We start from the raw sequence: 21,912 nt of genomic DNA, 5'->3' as shown, positions 1-21,912 counted from the left end.
AGTACAAACAAATATACATATGTACAAATTCGTTCTGCATGTAATCAGAAGTTAACAGTGTTAACGGTTTGTGAGAAATGTTTAATGCTAGATAAAAAAGAAAGTAAAAGAAAATAATTAAATAAACAGATAGATAAATAAAATTAAAAAGAAAGGGGGGAAAAAAAAAATTCTACTACAAACGGCTAGCATATCGGTAGCTTTGGGGACATCACCACGCATGCGCCGCGGCGCCCAATCAGAGCCAGCTGCGCGCACAGCTGCGGCCAATCAACGACAGCTGCGCGGGCGCGCGGGCGGACATACCGAAGGGAGGGCGCGCGCAGAACCCACCGGCGGACCTCCTCCTCCTCCTCCTCCTCCGTCATCTTCTCCTTCTTCTTCCCCCATCCATGGCGCTCCTCCCGGGGCCGAGCTGGGCCCTCCTGGTCGCGGCGGTTGCCTCGACGACGGCGGCGGTGGCGGCCGGAGCCGCGGCGGCCGGCGGTGGCGGCGTCCCCGGGCCCGCCGACGACGACCCGGGCCAGGACGCCGAGTGTAAGACGAAGAGCGTAACCGTGTCGGCGCTTCCGTTCCTCCGGGAGAACGACCTGAGCATCATGCATAGCCCGTCCGCCTCCGAGCCGAAGCTGCTCTTCTCCGTCCGGAACGACTTCCCCGGGGACGTGGTGGTGGTGGACGACCTGGAGAACACCGAGCTGCCCTTCTTCGTGCTCGGTGAGTGCGCGTCCCCGCGGGGAAGGGGTTATTATGGGCTGTTCTCGACGCTTCCGGTGCTCCGCGGCCGATTAGCATACGATGCTAACGGCGTGAGTTTGTTTACGGCTAGCATCTCCCCTCCCCCGCCCCTCGCTCTTCAACACACACACCTTCGCTAGCAGACCCTTCTGTGTGTGTGTGTGTGTGTGTGTGTGTGTGTGTGTGTGTGTGTGTGTGTGTTTTAACATCATCCCCATCTTTATTTCTTGTGTGCCCCCTCTTCCGGTGTGTGCCCCCCCCCTCACTTCCGGTGTGTGCCCCCTCTTCCGGTGTGTTCCCCCTCTACTTCCGGTGATGTGCCGGTCCACCGGGAGTCTCCCGGTTGCGGGCCGGTGCGGTGTGTCCCTGCTGGAGGGGGCGGGGTCGCTCCGGTCTCTGTCCGTGGTGCTGAACTTTCCTACCGCGGTGGAGGAGCCTGAACGCGGTTCCCCTGGTGACGGTAACGGAGCGACATGCTTGTTGGCGATCTTCTGCTGGACCTCAGTGGAACCCTGGGGGACCTCTGGACCTGGGCTGGAACCCAGGAACCCTGGGGTTGAGGTGGAACCCCTCGGGTTTTGATGGAAACCAGGGGTAGAACCCTGGCAGATCTGGGGCGGAAACCTTGGGTTGTGGTGGAACCATGGAGCTGAGGTGGAACTGTGGAGCTGTGGTGGAACCCTGGGGTTTTGATGGAGACCAGGGGTTGAGGTGGAACCCTGGCCAACCTCTGGACCTGGGGTGAAACCTTGGGGTTGAGGTGGAACCATGGTGTTGTGGTGGAACCCTGGGGCTTAGGTGGAACCCAGGAACCCTGGGGCTGAGGTAGAACCTTGGAGCTGTGGTGGAAGCCTGGGGGACCTCTAGACCTGGGCTGGAACCCAGGAACCCTGGGGTTTTGATGGAAACCAGGGGTTGAGGTGGAACCCTGGAGGACTTCTGGACCTGGGCTGGAACCCAGGAACCCTGGGGTTTTGATGGAAACCAGGGGTAGAGGTGGAACCCTGGCAGATCTGGGGTGGAAACCTGGGGTTGTGGTGGAACCATGGAGCTGTGGTTGAAGCCTTGGGGACCTGTGGACCTGGAGTGGAACCCTCGGGTTGAGGTGGAACCATGGTGTTGTGGTGGAACCCATATGCCCTGGTGTTTGGGTGGAACCCTGATGTTGGTGTGGTGGCTAACATATCTGCAGCGTGTGGTGATGTCAAACACCTGTTGGAGTTCAGGTGGACCTTCTGAGATGATGTCACTATCGAGGGTTGCGATTGGTGATGTCACATGCAGAAGACATTTTTTATTCCTTATTGATTATGGGTTGTGTATCGATGAACGTTCCATCAGGCAGAACCGTGATGACGGACGGTCATTGAACGCAGCGCGGCCTCTTCACCTGGACCAATCACAGCCCCTCATGCTGACACGTACAAACATTCACTTGCTCAGTCACACGTCTGGACAACGCAGGGTCTCCATGAACCTCCTGCATGTTTGGAGGAACCTGGAGAACCCTGAGGAACCCCACGCAGGGAGAACATGGAGACCAGGGAGACCAGGGAGCTTCTCACTGGGAGGAGGAGCTAACTGCTGGGGCGCTGGGTGTAGACGTTCAAGATGATGAACCAGAAGTCCTCCGTGTGTGTGTGTGTGTGTGTGTGTGTGTGTGTGTGTGTGTGTGTGTGTGTGTGTGTGTGTGTGTGTGTGTGTGTGTGTGTGTGTGTGTGTGTGTGTGTGAGAGCAGCTGCTGCGTCTGATTGGTCTTTAATTCGTCTGTTGTTGTTTTTAAACTGTCAAACAAAACCTGTGCAAGTATCAATATTTGACACCGCGGGATTTGCAGTGTGTGTGTGTGTGTGTGTGTGTGTGTGTGAGGATACACACTTTGTGTCCAAATAAATGTGTGTGTGCGTTACTGTGAATTGATTTTTCTGATTTTCCACATTTTAAGGGATAATCAAAATGTAAATTGGCATTTTAATGTCTTTGAGCAACAAACACACACACACATGCATACATAGTGGAGCACACACACACACACACACACACGAAGAGACACAGATACACAAGGAAACAGACAGAGAGATGGACACACACACACAAGAAAACAAGGAAAATGACACACACAAATACACAAGTACAGACAGACACACACACACAGGAGAACCCATCCAGGTGTGAAGCACTGAGATGGTGGGACCTCCTCTGGGTTCGGGAGGTTCTGTCCTGACCTCCTCCAGTCCTTGGAGAAGGTTTCGAGAACCTGGAGAACCTGGTTTGAGGATCCATGGAAGGTGTGATTTGTCCTGTGTGGAACTTCATCCTCCTCCAGGCAGGACCTCCTACAGGCTCACTGATCTGACAGGAAGGACCAGAACCTTCTAGATGCAGGAGAAACCTAAACACACACACACACACACACACACACACACACACACACACACACACACACACACACACTGAAAGAAAAATATACACATACACACACACAGATACAGAGAGAGACCCATACACATAAATGGACACTAGATAAGGTCACACACACACACACACACACACACAGACACACACCAGATATATACACATCATACAAAAAGAAAGACACACACACACACACAAACACAAACAGAGAATAAGGGAGAGACTCACACACACACACACACACACACAGACAGAATGAGACGTGCTTACAGACAAACTCAAACCAGATACACACACACACACACACACACACACACACACACACACACACACACACACACACACACACACATACAAAGAATGAAAGAGGCACACACCAGACATACACACACAGAAAGACATGAACACACATAAATACATATAGAGAATGAAAGACACACACACACACACACCGACAGAGAGACGTGCACACACAAACAGACTTGTTAAAAAATTGTGTTGGGATTCTTTACTTTCCTTCATCTGTCAACTCTTTGAAGTCACATCAAGTAAAGAGTGTGTCCGGTTTGAAAGGTGTGTGTGTGTGTGTGTGTGTGTGTGTGTGTGTGTGTGTGTTTCAGAGTGACACAGTCCGGTTGCAATTTTTAAATTCCAGCATCTCCTCCTGCTGCTTTATTTCCCACATCTTCCTCCTCCATAGGTCCTCCTGAGGAGGCGTTTCTCCTGAAGCTCAGATCAACTCCATCTTGACCCCACTTTAACATTTTATAACCTTTGTTTATTATCGTGCTATTCCATATTACCGTGTTATTACACCGTCTTGTGTCTTATCAATGTCTGACATACCATCCTCCTCCTGGCGGTGGCGGCGGTCGGACGTCCGGAGCCTGTGATTGGCCGAGCTCTCTTTGTTTATCTTCATCCCGGAGCTTTTCGGGCTCCCTGAATCCAGAAAATGTGCGCCTTTCATCCAGCGGCCGATGCGGCGGCTTCCTGCCGTGGCAGCCAATCAGAGCGGGGGGTGGGGGGGGATTAACACAAAAAAGGGAATCCTGAAAATAACCTCGCTTTTAACGCCGCCGCTGCCGTCCCTGGCTTGGCAGGCGGCTGCAGTAGGGCTAGCCGGTGGCGCCGCGTCTGGACGCTTCCAGGTGCGGCGGTATCTCGCCTCGCTGCGCTTCACGGTTAAAACCAAAATGGTGCTTTTATATCCCGTTTCCATCGGTGTCCGTGCAGGCGGGGCTAGCATCAGAGAGCAGGATAGCATAATAGGCAAGGCTAGCATCAGAGGCGGGGCTAGCATCAGAGTCGAGTGTAGAATCAGTAGCAAAGGTAGCCTAAGAGGTGGGGCTAGAATCAGATGTCAGGCTAGCGGAACAGAAGGGGGCTAGCATAATAGGCAAGGATAGCATCAGAGGCCGGGATAGCATAATGGGCAAGGCTAGCATCAGAGTCGAGTGTAGAATCAGTAGCAAAGGTAGCCTAAGAGGTGGGGCTAGAATCAGATGTCAGGCTAGCGGAACAGAAGGGGGCTAGCATAATAGGCAAGGATAGCATCAGAGGCCGGGATAGCATAATGGGCAAGGCTAGCATCAGAGTCGAGTGTAGAATCAGTAGCAAAGGTAGCCTAAGAGGTGGGGCTAGAATCAGATGTCAGGCTAGCGGAACAGAAGGGGGCTAGCATAATAGGCAAGGCTAGCATCAGAGGCAGGGATAGCATAATAGGCAAGGGTAGCATCAGAGGCTGAGATAGCATAATAGGCAAGGGTAGCATCAGAGGCTGGGATAGCATAATAGGCAAGGCTAGCATCAGAGGCAGGGATAGCATAATAGGCAAGGGTAGCATCAGAGGCCGGGATAGCATAATAGGCAAGGGTAGCATCAGAGGCAGGACTTGCCTGAGGTGAGGCTAGCAGCAGAGCTCAGGCTACCATCAGAGTCTAGGCTACATTCAGAAATGAAACTAGTGGCAGAGGTGACGCTAGTTGCTGGAGCTAGCGGCCGTCATTTGTAAAGACACTCCACAGCTCCATTGTGGACTTAGCAGCTCTGCTAGCCACTCCGCTCTGTATCCTCCGCTTTCTGTTACCATGGAGACCCTGAATGCAACCCTAACCGCCATCTTTAAGGAGTGTGCCCAGAGTAGGCGAACAAGTGTTCTTCGGTATGGCCCTGTAGTGAGGAAGGGTCGAGCCCAGTTTGGAGAACCAACCCCCCCAGTTTGGAGAACCCCCATCCCCCCCTGCTGTGCACAGTTGGAGAAACCCCCCCCCCCCATCCCAGTTCCCTCAGGCCTCCCCACCCCAAACAGGAAACAGAAGTCCCAGAGGGAATGACACAAAGGCAGCCTCTCTTTTGTCAACTTGTTAAATTTACATATTTACATGTGTTCGAACAATGGAAAAGTTTGTTTACAACAAGCCAGTGTGTGTGTGTGTGTTCTCACTCTCTGTCACCTGTTCTGATGTTCCGTTATTTATTTCTTTTAACAGACATCAAACACAACGCTCGCTCAAATAAAAACAACCACCAACCGCCACCAGTGGTTGAAGTTGGCGTTCCCTGCCCCCCCTATACTCCTCCTCCTCCCGCTCTGTCTTTAGGGTTGATTTGCGAGCTAGCGGTTGGCAGGGGGCGGAGCTAAAGGCTGGCTTCCAAACGCCCGTCATTGCCGACGGACGTACGGACGGAGGTGCCGAGATCTGCTTTCATTGCCGTGATTAATTTAAAAGGCATAACAGGATTAATTCTCCCCGCGCCGCTGGCTGGGGGTTCATGGTGGGGCGGGTGGTTGGGGGTGTTAAGGCGCGGTTGTCTGAACAAACATACATCCAATTCGGGCATACCGTCGCCGCCCTGCCTCGCGGTATGTCCTATTTACTAGCCGCTACATGCTAATCGCTAACGCTAGTCACAGGAAACGGCTCGTTTGCCATTGCGGCTGATGATGAAAGTTAGCTTGAAAGCTACGATGCGTTGGGTTTCCTTTACGGGCCACCAGGGGGCGCTGAAGCACGGATTTCTTTAGCCGGCGGCTGAACTCCCTCTTCAAGTGGGCTGCCAGGCGTGGGATGCAATCAGATAAATTGGGGGGGGGTTAGCTTCCTGTGGGGGCGGGGTTTATGCTGAAGGGCCCCGCATCCTTTTACAAGAGTCGGACGGCTTTGGGTCGTTTCCTTCATCGTCATTATGGGCTGTAATTCACTCACTAAGCTTGTAGTAATTTATGGATGGACCCGAGCTAATATTTTCTAATAAGCTAAGTGCGCTGGTCTAAAACGACGTGAACGTCTTGTGGACTGGTGGGCGTGGAGGTGAGGGGGTGCAGGGGTGTGAGGTGGGGGGGGTCACCCTGCATAGAGAAACAGGCTTGGATCCCATCCATTAGCATTCTTGTATGATTGGGGGTTCGACAGAACTCTGCATTGTTAGTGATTCAATAAGGGCACCGGTTGGCGATGTAGTGACAGCGAACCCCCCTCCTCCCCCATTGTGTAGTTTCCATAGCAACGGCATCAGACACAGCGTAGTATTAGTTTGAGGCGGTTAGTTTGTCGTGAGCCCCAGCCACCATTTTGAAATGACAGAAAGCGGTTTGGGTGTCCGTGGTTCAGAGGGGGCGGAGCTAATTCCTAAATCAGGTTTTCATTCATTCATCGTCCCTCCTCCGGTCCATACCGGGTCCCGGTCCACTCGGACTCCCTGGGTCAGAGTACACTGGGTCAACCGGGAGGCCCCCAGGTTCCTTATGAGAACCCTCATCAACTCACCTGAACTCCTTGGCCAGAACCGTGACCTTGAATGATCTAGAACCTTCTCGTATTGTGTGACATGTTCGCTACTAGTTCTTATAAACATTGGCCTCCTTGTTGTTCAAGAGAGCCGCGTTCCTCTGCAAAGCTCTCCTTTGTGGAGAACCTTCAGCCGGATCCTCAGGTGTTGACCTTTTAAGGAACTTGCCGTCCGACTCGCAAATTGCCAACCTGTTAACAAACATCTACCATCTTCAGGCGGATTCTTAGAATAGCTCTCGTTTTTTTTGTTGGGTCTTTTTTTTTTCATCTTGCCGCTGCTTTATGATAAACCCTGTAAAATTGGAGATGCACTGCTCAACCGTCGCCGTGGTTACCGATGATGAGCAGGGAAATGTGTTTGCAGGTAGGCTGGTGATCAGCACTAACTACCCGACTGTGTCTTTGCCAACTAGCCATGCCCTCGCTGCCCAACTAGCCCCGCCCACTTTCCAAAACTAGTCATGCTTGCTGTTGGCCAACTAGCAATGCAATTGTTTCTAAATAGCTGTGCCCACTTTCCACAACTAGCCACAACTGTCCCCAACTAGCCATGGGACATTGCTCCAACCTGCCATATCCACTGTCCTCAGCTAGCCAGGCCACGAGCAGGCTGGTGGTCCCCCGCTAGCTACAACTTTGCACAACTAGCACTCCCACCACTGTCCTCAAGTAGCCATACCCACTGTCCTAAATTAGCCACACCCACTATCCGCAACGAGTCAGGCTCACTGTCTCCATCTAGCCAGGCTACTCGCAAACCGGTGGTCCTACAACTTTGCACAACTAACCCCTCCCACTGTCTCATATTAGCCACACCCACTATCACCAACGTACCCAACCAGCTGTGCCCATTGCACCCACCTAGCCATGTCCACTGTCCCAAACGAGCCACATCCACTTCTCAGGCTCCACTGTTCCCAACTATCAATTTCCAGTACCCCCCGCTAGCCAGACTCTATTGTCCCCAACTAGCTATGCCCACTTTCCGTAACTAGCCCCTCCCACTTTCCCCAACTAGCCCCTCCCACTGTCTGCAGCTAGCGCCGGCTGACTGGCGCAGACTCTGCCTGGCTGTGAATCTCGGTGTGTCCTCGGCTCGAACAGGCAAATGTTTTTATTAGGCAGCAAAAGAAAGGCTTGCTGTGTTCCTGTTGCGGGGTGGTGGGGGGTTCTATCTGTATGCATGCTCACAGAAGCGGAGGTGGTGGTTCTAGATGTCGACCAACTCCCAGACGGCGGCTTGAAACGACCCTCGTCCATGTTTTTTAAGATTAAGGGCGCAGCAATTTATGGCCCGGCATGAACCGGCTGGCTTCCAGGGATCTAAAGCAAATAAAACGGGGGGTTGAATGGGGGGTGGGGGGGGCACGCGGTGGTGGTGAGGTGGGGCGGCGGGGTTCTTGTTATGAGCATACAAGGGCGTAGACAATCAGTCAAGTGGGAGGTGGAGGTAAAAAAAATATAATAAAGGACAAAGCAGAGGTTTTCTGAGCCGAGCTGTCTTTGCCAGTGTTGTCACGGAATCGGGGGGATGGGGGGGGGGGGGGAAGTGGGGGTCCCCCCCCCCCCCCGCTGGGTACCTCGCTCTAATACCCCAACTCCGTCACGTCCCGGAAAGCCATACATCTCAATTTGCTGCTGTCACGGCAGAGCAGCCCCGATCCGTCAGTTTCCCCGAACCTCCTTGGGATGGGGGGGTGTTGAAGGGGGGGTACGGGGCAATTGGGGAGGGGGTTGGGGGGGGGGTCCGGCTCTACTCTGAGATGCCATTGGCTCCTCTTGCAGTCGAGTGTCGGCAGCTGTCAATCATCTCCGTCGTATCTGCCTCCTAACTTCCTGCCGGAGCTGCTCCAACTCCAGTTGGCTAGCAGAACTTCCCCCAGGTCTCCATCTTGCCCCCCCCCCCGGCTATTTCCAGTATATATTACACTACATGACAGCCCCCCCCCCCCTCCAGGAAGCCTGACATGCCTCCCCCACCCCCCGCTCGGAGTGCAGATCACTCAGGGTATTTGTATCCACCTCCGTCGGCGCCTCCTGACCCGCTTCTGTCAGTCTCCTCCATCTGAACCTCGCAGATCAATCAGCCCCAAATAGGCCACGGACCTCCTCCTCCTCTTCCTCCTGCTCCTCCTCCTCCTCCCCCTGAGCTGGAGCCTCCCGCCCGGGTCACGGGCAGAGGACTAAGAAAAGCAAGGTTTGAGCTTTTTCGGGACTTTTTAGATGTTTGACTTTGTGGACAACGCCCTGCAGCGGTTAGCGCTTCCACCTTGCAGCTAGCAGGCTTGATTCCTTTCTGTGTGGAGTCTCCATGTTCTCCCCTGTCTGTGTGGGGTTCCTCAGGGTTCTCCGGGTTCCTCCCGCGGTCCGAACACATGCAGGAGGTTCACTGGAGACGAGTGAATAGTTGTGCGTCTTTGTGTACCGCGGGAGTGCAGGAAAAACCCTCTAGAGGATGGATGGATGAATTTGTTTCAGTGAAAAACACGCGAATGTTAGCATTTTCTACAATAGTTTTACGTATTTCAGGCCAACTTGTTTTCCGATCAATAGTCAAACCTTTGCTTACGAAATAAGTTGGCTTACCAGATCAGTGTTTCCCGTTGAATCAGTATAAATCCACTGATCCGTTTGTTCCCTGGCACCAAAAAACATCCTGCATTCTTTGAAACTTCTTGATGGGTTTAATGTGGTAAAAATACAGAAAGGAATTGAAGATAACCTTTATTACTGTGTTTCTGCTGTTCTTTCTCTTCTTGCCACCATGCGATTCCTTCACTAAATCAGCAAAAGCAGACCCCTGCTAACGCTATCTCCAGCTAGCTCTCCTTCATTCATTAGCAACATCAGCCGTCATTAGCGCATCTTTGTCCTTCGGATGGTTAGCTTAGCCGTGTTGTTGTGCTTGGAGAGATCTGGAACACCAACACCGCTCCCACCTTTAGCTATTATCTCTTTCTTCACGGCCGCTGGAATTGCTAACTTCTACTTCGCACCACTAGCACTAGCGCTAGCTTACTGAAATAAAGCATAACGGTAGAACACAACAACGACCGATGTAAACAACTCGGAGTAGCACGCACGACTGCCGCTAGGCTACAACGCCACAACAGGGAAAGGTAGTGTTTGTCCGTTGGCGCCCTGAGGCTCGTTCGCAGCTCAGAACTCTGTTTGAGGGACCATTTGTCCAGAATTCACCCGCCTTCTGCTGTAGTTTTAATGACACACTCTCTTTTTAACTTAATCCTCATAAAAATAACGTTTAAAAGTTACATTAATGCCTAAACCATGACCCTGCCGTTGTAGTAAATCGCACCATCTCCGATCCACTGATTCGTTCGAACTTGTGACGATTCATTTCTCACTGTCATGATTCACCTCCGCCGTGAGCCAGCGCTTCTGTTGCCGGGGCGACGGAAAGGGAGAGCCGGAAAGACAAAAAAAATTTAAAAAATTAAAAAAAAAGGGGGGGTGACAAGTAGAGGAGGTCTGGGGGAGGCGGGGCTTAGCTTTATGTGACAGCTGTCAATCATACAGCCTTCAATGAACTAGATGGAGAACCCAGAAGAACCCAGAAGAACACTGGTTTAGGACAGAGAACCTTCTCCACTGCAGGGCTATTATATCCTTCTTCACATCCACTGGAGCTCTAACTTTGCCCCAATAGCACTCAACCTTTTCGGAGCCATCATGAGGGTTAGCTAACTGATGGTTAGCTTAGCCATGTTGTAGTGTTTGGAGACATCTGGAACACCAACACTCTCACCTTTAGCTATTATTTCCTTCTCCACATCCACTGGAATTCCTAAATACTTCTTAGCACCTCTAGCAATGGCACTCTTAACCTTTTTTGGAAGTGCTAGCTTGCTGCAAAAAAAGCGTTACAACAGTAGAACACAACAACAAATGACGCAGCGCTGCTAAGCTACAACATGGAACGGTTGCGGCGTCGTGTTGAGCTCGTTGGCAGCTCAAATCTCCGTTTGTGCAAAACTCGCCGGGTTCTTCTGTACTTGAAATTACATAAGTAGTCGTTCTCCACTTCCTGCCGCCGCTACTTAGCTGCCTCGTAAAGGCGGGTCTTGGCGGTAGCGCCCGGCGATTAATGGAGTCTTTATCCGGACCCGGTTCGGCGGAGGGCGACCGTGAACGCGACCTGCTAGACGGTGTGTGATATTTACGCTTATAAATCCCCATCATTCATCACCGGGCAGGAGGAAGGGGCGGGGCTTAAGCCACAAGGACTTCCTGTCATACCCTGCAAATATTTATACCTGGAGTGCTCATCGTGTTCTAAGAAGAACGGCGCCGCCCCATTTTCCTCCATGTTCCATTTTCTGCAGAAGATGTAGCAGCGCCCCCTCCTGCCCCCCCCCATGTAATCCGATTACTTCCTATATTGGGACAAACAGATGCGAACAGCATGTCAGGGCTCCAAAGATACGAGTCTGAGAGAAATGTCAGTTGTGTGTGTGTGTGTGTGTGTGTGTGTGTGTGTGTGTCTTCAGCAGCGTTCCTCAAATAGGCAGTGACGTTAAGCTGATGATGAGACGCCGCCAGGGAGACGGTTGAGGGACAGGAGATACAAGCTAGCAGGTGACAGGTGGAGGAGGTGATGAAGAAGAGGTGAAGGTGACGGGGACAGGAGAAGGTGTCTGACGGGGCCGCGATGAGGGCCAGAAGGTGATGGAGGAGGTGGCTGATGTGCTACATTGGTGCTGCGATGAAGAGGTGGAGATGATTGACAGGTGTGTGTGTGTGTGTGCGTCTGTGTGTGTGATGCCGACGTGGAACAGCAGAACCCTTAAATAAGCAGGGTCTCCACCTCCCACAGGAGAACCTCCAGGTTCTGCCAGGAGGCGCCTATTGTCTATTGTTTCCTCAAATGAAGCCCCTGCAGATGTCCTTCACCAGCGGTTCTGCCCCCCAGACACACAGTGATGGAGGTCCAGGGTGCTGGAGAAGTTTATTTATGGAGCCTCGATGTTCTCCAAGCTGGGGTCTCCCAAGGTTCTCCTTCCAAGGTTCAAATTGGGTTCTCCTGCTTGGGTTCTCTCCAGGTTTTTATGCCCTGATTCTTTTACCGTTTACTCCATGTTGTCCTCCCTGGGTTCTTTCCATGATCTCCTTTCTGGATTCTCCAAACGTTCTCTTTGCATGGAATCTCATGTTCTCCTGGTTCCTGTCTTGTGCTGCCTGGGTTCTCCATATGTTCTCTCGCCTGGGTTCTCTTCAGGTTCTCCAATGTCCTCCTGCAGTCCAGACACGGCCAGCAGCTTCACTGAATAGTCCAAGGGTGTGAATGAAAGGATTAACCGTGGGATGATTGACAGATGAGGCGTTGGTTAAGCCCCGCCCCCCGGCCCAGTGTCCCAGGAGGTGATGAAACGGCAGCGATAACACGAAAAGAAATACTTTCTGTGATTGTTTACCTTCTAGACTCGGGAACGTGGAACCTAAAGGTCGAGCTGATTCTGTTTTCAGATTCCGTGTGTGTGTGTGTGTGTGTGTGTGTGTGTGTGTGTGTGTGTGTGTGTGTGTGTGTGTGTGTGGCGCGCTGGTAGCGCAGCCGGGGGAGAAGGCGATGAAGCGTTGATAGCGTTAGCGCCGCGGAGGAGGAGTCGTTTGTTACTGTCAGTGAGCGAAATCAGAGGCCGGATCGGGGAAAGTAAATAAAAGCTCCCGGAAAATAATCCTAATCCCGTCGCTCCGGACGTCCGACAGCCCGGGAAACCGCTTCCTCTGCCCGCCAAAGTAAGACTTAACGATGTGTTTTTAGCCGTGACAGGATGTAAACAACGACTTTCTGAACGATCCGGGGGTATTCGAGCAAATCCTTTTTTGTTTTCCCTCTCCTCGATCGGCGCGGCGTGCCCACATTAAGCCCCGCCCCCTTCCAAAGCTGCCATTTGAGCCCGGCCCCTGCACGCTCGTCAGCGTGGCTAACCGCTAATAGCTTTCGGATGTATGCCAAGATGTATCCCCGCCCCCTTCGCAGCAGCCAAAGGAGGTGTTTATGCTGTAAATCTGTGCATGCTAGTCAGTGCAGCTAGGCGCTAACGGCTTTCGGATGCCTGCCAAGATGGAGCCCCGCCCCCTTTGAAGCAGCCCAATGAGCCCGGTGTGCGCCAAGTCTGTGTGTTAGTCAAGCCGGCTAACCGCTAACAGCTTTCATATGCGTGCGATGATGAAGCCCCTCCCCCTTTGAAGCAGCCCAATGAGCCCTACATGTGCCAAGTCTGTGCATGCTAGTCAAGACGGCTAACAGCTAATAGCTTTCAAGGGCGTGCAAAGGTGAAGCCCTGCCCCTTCACAGCAGCTTAATGAGCCGCTGATGCGCAGAGCCCCTCCATGCTAGTCAAGGCGGCTAACCGCTAATAGCCTGTGGATGCGTGCCAATATGAAGCCCCGCCCCCTTCTCAGCAGCTTAATGAGCCATGAGTCCGTGCATGCTATTCAACGCAGCTAACAGCTGATAGCTTTCATATGCATCCGAGACAAATTCAAGCCGGCCTAAAGAGCCTTTAAGCCAAACCCCTCCGTCCTAGTTAACAGGCTAACCGCTAACCACTTTCAGATCCACCGCCCACCTGAGCGTCATGTAGACAAACAAAACATGGTGTTTTGACCTTTGACCCGTGCTTCTTTTGTTCTGGGCGATCAGCTGACAGCTGCGCCCCCCAGCACCCCGCAGATAATCAGCTCAGCGCTCGCCGTGACCACCGACGTCCGCCTTTGTGCGAAGCGCTAGCTGCCAGCCAATTACTACCTTTGTGTGTCATTTCAAAATAAAAGCCCTCCAGAGTTTAATTCGCCGTGACCTAATTTAGCACCGGCAGCGCTCCCAATTTAATTCTTTCCCTTTCTGTATTTTTTTTTTTTTTTTTTACACGGGACGAACCGACAGATGTAATTAGGCCGGCTGCTGTCAGTCGAGGGGTGGGCGGGGTCGGGGTTACGTGGCGGCGGGCGCCGTTTGGAAAGACTACTTAGTCAAAAGCGCCGCATGTGAAAACACTCTCACTTCCTGTTCGGCTGAAAGATCGCCCGCCGCCGGAGGAACTATTTTGCGGGACGTGTCGTTAACCCACCTATCCGGGCTCGCGGCCAGTCGGCGGAAGGTTAAGCGAACATCTGCCGGCCTCCAAACATACGGCCATTATGGCGGCGAACAGGTTGGAGGCCATTACGGTTTACCCAATGGGGTGAGTGGGCGGAGCCATTAGAAAAAAAAAGCTGTCTCTTTAGAGCGAGCTAGCGGAATTACCCTGTTTCCATTTGGATTCCATCCCTCGCCGCTCGTTGCGGACATCTTGGAGGCTGCCGAGCGTAGCGGGCGCCGGCGTCGCCTCCAACCGAGCGCCCGTGGAGGCCCGGCGTCCAATCAGCACGCCATTGGGAGGCGCCACCTCCAACCCAACGCCATATGCGCTAACAGATGTTAGCTACCATGCTTGGAGACCAAAGCTTCCACGCCATCTCGGTTTCTCAGGTGTGTGTGTGTGTGTGTGTGTGTGTGTGTGTGTGTGTGTGTGTGTGTGGGTGTTCTCCACCTCCCCCCCCCGCCCCCCCACCGCGGCGTATTTATTAGCATGCCTCCAACGCGCCATTCTTCCCTGACGCTGCGCTGTCGCAATTACAACCGCCGCTCGCTCTATTTACAAGACGCCATGTTTAATTAATGCGCCCGCGTTTTCAGACCCGCACCCCCCCAAACCACCCTCCCTCCCTCGAAGAGAGAGAAAAAAAAAAGAAATAATAAAAAAAAAAAAAAAAAAAAAAAAAAGAAGTGGCGCTTTGCTTAATTACTGCAGAAATGAAATTTTAATAAAGCTAACAGAAGAACCCGACGCGCAATCAGGACGGCGTTCAGCAGATGAAGGTAATCCGGCAGGACCGGAGGAGGAGGGGGGGGGATGGCGAGGAGGGGGGGGGGGGAATCAGAAGCTCGGCGGGAAACTGGAAGACGAGGAAACACACTTCTTCGCCGGCGAGAACACGACTTTTTTTTTTTTTTTTTTTTTTTTTTTTCTGCGGTATTACTTCGCTCCGAGTATTCGCGCCGCGATTGTTGACACGGCGGGGCCTCGCAAGGAATGAATACGTGTGTGTGTGTGTGTGTGTGTGTGTGTGTGTGTGTGTGTGCGCGGTGATAAACAGTCTGTGGTTAAGATGGATACGGCGTTGGCGGTGGCGTGCATGGTAATCACCCGTTGGGATGGCAGTCGCGCTCCAGCTCCTGGGATAATGGCTCTACAGGGGGAAAAAAGAAAAAAGAAGTGTTGTGGAGAGCGATCGTCATGGAAACCAGGTGGAGGTTCTGCGGAGAACGTTCGGGTGTCAGTCGGACCAAACGCAGTGTGAGGAAGGTCTCCTGGAACCCCCTGTGGAGGAACCTGGAGGAGATAATACTGGACGTGACGGCAGGGAACGTTCCACCTTCTGTTTCGAGGTTCTCCACTGGGCCTTCTTGGGTTCTCCATGTTCTCCTGCCAGGTTCTCTTTGCATGGAGTCTCATGTTCTCCTGGTTCCTGCCTTGGATCAATCCAAGTTGTCCTACCTTGGTTTTTTCAAAGTTCTCCTACCTGGGTGCTCTGCAAGTTCTTCTCCAACTGTGGTTCTCTCCATGTTCTTCTGCTTGGGTTCTCTCCACATTCTTCTTCCTGGGTTCTCTCCATGTTCTCCTCCTACCTGGGTTCTCTTGGTGTGGTTCTCTTTGTTTTCCGCGCATGTTCTCCTGCCAGGGTTCTCTTTGCTTGGACGTTGGTGTTCTCCTGGTTCCTACCTTGGAAGCCTCCATGTTCTCCACGTTCTCCTGTGTGGGTTCTCTCAGGTTCTTCCTCTTACCGAAGGTTCTAAAGTGTAGTTGCAAATGATTGAACGTGACTGTGATTGACAGCGTATGTGCCGGGCTTAAACCCCGCCTCCTGCTCTGATCTCAGCTGTGATTGGCTACTGACCCTTCCAGCAGGACCTCCATGAAGGTTCTGACTCCTCAATCAGATGCAGGACAAATAAGGAGCAGTTTATTCTGAACTTTATGAGGTTCTTCGAGAACCCAATCAATCACCCAATGGCGATCAGGTCGTTGACCTCCTATGACCTCGTCATGAAGACCTGCTGAAGGACCTGCTCTTGTTCTGAACCCTGACAGCTTGTTAGGAGTGCAGGTTATTTTCTAGGGAGGAGGAACCAGAATCCGACGGTTCTTAGAACCTTGCAGAGCCCTGGTTCTTGTGTTCGGCTTGGAGAAGCTAATAATAGCATGGGTGCTGGAGCAGGTGCGGGACCTTTAGCAAGTGAGTACAACTACTTCGCTCCTGCGAGAACCTCCTCGCGGGGTTCGGAGATGCCCGCAGTGAAGTTCCATGTAACCGTGGCAACAGAAGTTTGACTTTGGACCGAACCATTTTCTCCCGGATTAGCGGGGGAGGGTTGCTGGGGTTAGACGCTGCCGGCGCCGCTGCAGTCAGTCTTTTTTTTTTTCTTGTTTTTTTCCCATTTGTGAGCTGGAGCTACAGCACCCCCACCTCCACCCCGGACCTCCACCTCCACCATGGACCTCCACCTCCACCCCCCGCCGTGGAGAACTGACAAGAAAGAAAGATGGGAAACAGCAAGCAAAAAAGAGCCACAGCTGGATCAGGGCTTTTCAGTTTCACGGTCCGCGGGTTGACTATCCCTCCTGGGGGGAGCAGGAGCACCACCTGCCCTTGGAGCCTCACAACCCCTTTGAACCCCCACAGGGGGCGGGTCGGTGAGGGAGATAGCATAGCTAGCTAGCAGACCTGAAATATGTTTGGTACTTGGGGTCAGGCCTTCTTTCTCACCAGGAGATAAAGCAGGTGCTTTGTGCAAAAGAAGAAATAGAAGAAGAAAAAGAAGAAGGCAGGGGTTGAAGGGAAGTGAGATGTGAAGAGGCGCTTCTTTGATTGCAGTAATGCTTACTTGATTTTTTTAATGTAAGTAAATGATGGCCAGTGATGGCCGCCCCATGGTGGTGGCCCAATGGTACAGCCCCATGGTGGAGGTCCAGGGGTACAGCCCCATGGTGGTGGCCCAATGGTACAGCCCCATGGTGGTGGCCCAGTGGTACAGCCCCATGGTGGTGGCCCAATGGTACAGCCCCATGGTGGTGGCCCAATGGTACAGCCCCATGGTGGTGGCCCAATGGTACAGCCCCATGGTGGTGGCCCAGTGGTACAGCCCCATGGTGGTGGCCCAGTGGTACAGCCCCATGGTGGTGGCATCGTGATGGTAGCTTCATGATGGTGGCGCAATAAAGCTGCCCCAATGATGATGGCCTTGTAATGGTGACCCAATGATGGTAGCTTCATGATGGTGGCCACTTCATGGTGGCCCAGGGATGGTTACCCTGTGAAGGTGGCCCCAGGGTGCCAGACCAATGATGGCGGCCTTGTGATGACAGCCAAAATAAGCCCCTCCAATGATAGTAGCTTTATGATGGGTGCTCCTTGATGGTGGCCCTGTAATGGTTTCTCCATTATGGCGGTCCTATGGTTGTAGCCAGTTATGGTACCCCAATCATGCCCACCTTGTGATGACGGCCCAATAATGGGTGCCTTGTGATGGTAGCTTCATGATGGTTGCCCAATGATGGTAGCTTCATGATGGTTGCCCAATGATGGTAGCTTCATGATGGTTGCCCAATGATGGTAGCCTCATGATGGTTGCACTGTGATGGTAGCTTCATGATGGTTGCCCAATGATGGTAGCTTCATGATGGTTGCCCAATGATGGTAGCTTCATGATGGTTGCCCAATGATGGTAGCTTCATGATGGTTGCACTGTGATGGTAGCTTCATGATGGTTGCCCAATGATGGTAGCTTCATGATGGTTGCCCAATGATGGTAGCTTCATGATGGTTGCCCAATGATGGTAGCTTCATGATGGTTGCACTGTGATGGTAGCTTCATGATGGTTGCACTGTGATGGTAGCTTCATGATGGTTGCACTGTGATGGTAGCTTCATGATGGTTGCCCAATGATGGTAGCTTCATGATGGTTGCACTGTGATGGTAGCTTCATGATGGTTGCCCAATGATGGTAGCTTCATGATGGTTGCACTGTGATGGTTGCCTTGATGGTTGCCCAATGATCGTTGCCTTGTGATGGTCGCTTCACGATGGTTTCCCTGTGATGGCAGCTTCATGACGGCACCCTAATGATACCCCCCAATGATAGCAACCCAAGAATGGCCAATGACGGCGGTCCAATGATGGCGCCCGCTGACAGTGGCCTTGTTGACTGTTGTTTCGCCTCTTTTGAAACCTTCTCCTTTGAATCCGGGGCGGTGGTCCACGCGCTCCCCTTCCGACCCCCACCCACGGATCCTTTGCATCTGCTCCATATCGCTCTCATTTATTTTTCATCACAGCGTCTTCGCCGCCGTCCCCGTCAGCAGTGTTTGCTCCTCTTCTGTTTTTGGAGTTCATGGTTTACAGCTAAGATTAAAAGAGGGCTCGCCACTTTTTTGCGTCTCGCTCGCCGTCACTCTCGCCCCGCCGCTTCATTAATTCTTCAACCGCTGCTGCTATTGTATGAGTGTGTGTGTGTGTGTGTGTGTGTGTGTGTGTTAAACTAGTCTGTCTGTTTACAGACTTGAAAAAAAACCCAAGGTCTCTCCACTCCTCGCTTCTCCGACAGGTCCTCGGTGCACGCCGTCCGACAAATTGGTCGGCGAGGCGTGTTGACGGCGGTGGAAATGATGCGCCGGTCCTTGACAGGAAGTGGTTGTCGGGCGGCGGCCCGACGTTTCGGAGCGGGTTATTTATTCTCGGTGTTTCACGACGGTCCACTTCCTGGACCCGGCAGACCATGTGACCTCGGCGACACGGGGGGAAACAAAACAAAAGTGGTTACTACGGCAACAAGCATCACGCCTATGCTAACGCTCAGCCGGTTATTTGTTGTCGTTGGAAAACACGGGTGTAATGTTCCAGGGTTGACTGGCGGCACCTGGAGCCAATCACGGCCGTGGATGAGGGGGCGAGGGGCGGAGCTTATCCGGTTCAGCCGTCAGTCATGCAGAGAACTTCCAACCTTCAGTCTTCAGTGGACAATGTGACTGAAAGAGGTGGAACATGGACAACGTGGAGGGGGAACCCAGGCAGGAGAACATAGATAGAACCCATGCAGGAGAACGTGGAGAACCTGGTGGCGCCGAACCAGTAGAGTCCGACCTGCCGATCGCCAATAGAGGTCAAACCTGTATCTTCTGGAGTAGCGTGAAGAAGGGAACGTGTTCCCCCCGGGTTCCACCACGGGTTGTATGATAAACGCTGGGTTCCCGAGGTTCTCCGGATGCTAAAGTCGTGTTTGGAGGTTCATATCAGTGCAAAACCACATTAGCGTCACATCTCAGCGCCGCTTCCCCCGTTAATGAGCCGCCTGCGGGTTTATCAGTCTCAGAGGGGGGGTGCAGGAGGGCGGGGGGGTGATAAGACCCCCCCCCCCCCCAACCCCAAACCCCCCGAGAGTCACCGCCAGTAAATATTAGGTTAATTGCCGAAGCGCATTAGCGGCTGCTCCTCGCGGTCGTCATTGACTTGCATTAGCATTAATTAAGATTAGCTTCCCCCGTTAATGCAGCGGGATGAGCGGCGACCGGGGGCCTGTCGCCGGGCGGAATCCAGATTATCGGACGGATGGACGGAGCGTTGGGGAGGGGTTTGGGAAACCGGCGGCGAGGCAGAGACGTAGGCTTAGACGTTCGAGCCGCGGACGAACCGTTCAAATTGATTCAGTTGGTGGACTGACTCGTGAGTCATGATTCATCCGGTATTCGAATCACTTGTTTGTGTCCCTGCTGAGGATCAGCGAATCAGCTGGTCAGCTCGCCTCTCTGACGTGTGAATGAGAGGGTGAATGGATGTATGTCTCTATATGAGGCCCTCTGATTGGTCGACCCAGGGTGAACCCGCCTCTTGTCCAATCACAGCACTCCAAAGAATGAATGAATGAGTGTTATATAGCACATGCTAACGTTGTTGCTCCACACGCGATCATGCTTGCAGTGATGTTTGAGTCTGAAGGAGCGAGCGCTGTGTTTCAGACCGTGGGTGGAGGGAGGTGAAGGTCGGGTGTGTGTGTGTGTGTGTGTGTGTGTGTGTGTGTGTGTGTGTGTGTGTGCAGATGTTAATCTTCTGAGTTGATGCTTCAACTGTGACACCGAGGTCAGAGATGAACTCGGAGGTGGAATCACCACGGCGCCGGCCCATCCGTCAACATGGCCGTCCTCCTCTTACTATCCTGACCTTTGTTCTCCAGGAGGTCTGGTTCTCCGCTCAGACGTTCTCCTACCTTCCCTCTCCGCTCCCAGCACATTGAGAAGGAGGGTTCTCTGAAGGTTCTCCAACGAACTCCTCATTGTTCTTTGTTGTTCTCTGTCACAAGATAGGTATTTTTGGACTTTTGCACCTCGGGTTAGTTTTTTAACTCACCGTGAGTTAGTTGGTTATGATGTTTGGATGCTCTGGATGGGTGAAGGAGGGACAAGAACATTGACTCTGGCTTTGGTGCTTCCATGGTTCTCCTTGGTTTGTTTTGCCAAAGGAGGTCCTGAAAGAGAGGGAGGAAGAAAGGGAGGAAGGAGTAGGAAAAAGGAATATGGAGGGAAGGGAGGAGAAGGAAGGAAGGAGGAGTAAGAAGGAGGAGAAGGGAAGAAGGAAAGGGAGGAGGAAAGAGGAAGTTGGAAGGAAGGAAGGAAGGAAGGAAGGAGGAAAGGGAGGAGAAGGAAGGAGGAAAGGAGGGTGGGAGGAAGAAGTTGTAAAGAGGAGGAAGGAAGGAAGGAAGGAAGGAGGGAAGGAGGAAGGAAAGGAGGACAAAGTTGGAAAGAGAAAGAAGGAAGGAAGGAAGGAAGGAGGAAAGGAGGGTGGGAGGAAGAAGTTGTAAAGAGAAGGAAGAAGGTGGGGGAAGGAAGGAGGAAAGAAAGAAAGAAAGAAAGAGAAAGAAAGAAGGAACGATGGAAGGAAGGAAGGAAGGAGGAAGAAAAGAGGAAGGGGGAGAAAGGGAGGAAGAACCAGGAAAGAGGAAGTTGGAAGGAAGGAAGGGAGGAGGAAAGGTGGGGACGTTGGTGTCTTCCCATCCATCTGCCATCACATCCATCCTGCTCAGAGGTCAGAGGTCACGCTGCTGCCCATTGCCCAAACCCTGAACCCCATTAGAATTCTCTCACACACACACACACACACACACACACACACACACACACACAGGCGCCTCTCTCTGTCGCAGCATCATTTACAAGTTTTAGCAAATGGATGGAAATCACTGATGATCAAATACCCTCCTGGATCAGGTGTTTCCAGGGTCGGGGGGTTCGGTTGGGGGGGGGGGCTGCGCCTGGAACCGACCAATCCCGTCGTCCCGCCCACGAAAAAAAAAAAAAAAAAAGTGTATTAGCATTTCCGTCTTTAAGCATGGAGGGCGGCGGCGCCGGGGAGCGCTGTCAGAGCCCATCCATCGCCCAGAATTAGCCCAGGAAACAGATCCGCTAGTTTATTTTTATTATTAATTCTCTTCCCGCCTGAAACGGCGGCAAATAAATGATTGACACGACCCCCCCCCCCCCCCCCCCCCCCCCCCCGCTAATTATTCAGCTGCAGTATTCTTCATTAGTCAAAGCGAGCGCTGCTAAGAACCAGGCGTTAGCTCAGGCGTTAGCACCGCAGCAGCCCAACCAGGAAGTAGCCCGTAAAGGAACGCCGGCCTTTCCCGTGACCTCCGTTGCTATGGAGACGGACCGGCTCGACGTCCGACCCTTTCCATTTGTGTATTGACGTTTTTAAGTTGCACCTCGGGCTAGCGCCGGCCATTAGCGAGCTTTTCGCTCATCGAAAAAAAAAAAAAAAAAAACTGTTAACCCCTGACCCCGGACGTGCTGGACTGGCACCACGCCGACCCGTTCTCCAGGGCGGCGGCGATGGTCGGGTTGGAGGGGG

At 52.6% G+C, this 21,912-nt stretch overlaps 1 protein-coding gene across 5 annotated transcripts in view; it reads left to right on the top strand.

The window, feature by feature from the left end:
* The first annotated feature begins 270 nt into the window (after window positions 1–270).
* Window positions 271–21,912, top strand: part of astn1 (astrotactin 1) — a 216,182-nt gene continuing 194,540 nt past the window's right edge. For 3 of the 5 annotated variants that reach the window (XM_086172003.1, XM_086172002.1, XM_086172001.1), the window contains exon 1: window positions 279–717. In XM_086172003.1, the coding sequence (XP_086028129.1) occupies window positions 393–717 (325 nt within the window). In that variant the 5' untranslated portion in view covers window positions 279–392. Of the gene's footprint in view, window positions 718–21,912 lie in introns of all 5 variants that reach the window. The other 2 variants (XM_086172000.1, XM_086171999.1) reach the window with 1 other exon arrangement.

The sequence above is a fragment of the Fistularia commersonii genome, chromosome 25 (genome assembly GCF_037954325.1).
Source record: "Fistularia commersonii isolate RoL2024-O1a breed Wild chromosome 25, RoL_Fcom_v1.0, whole genome shotgun sequence".
NCBI lineage: Eukaryota > Metazoa > Chordata > Actinopteri > Syngnathiformes > Fistulariidae > Fistularia > Fistularia commersonii.
Note: the sequence above shows the minus strand (reverse complement) of the source record. Positions and strands in the feature narration are given on the sequence as shown.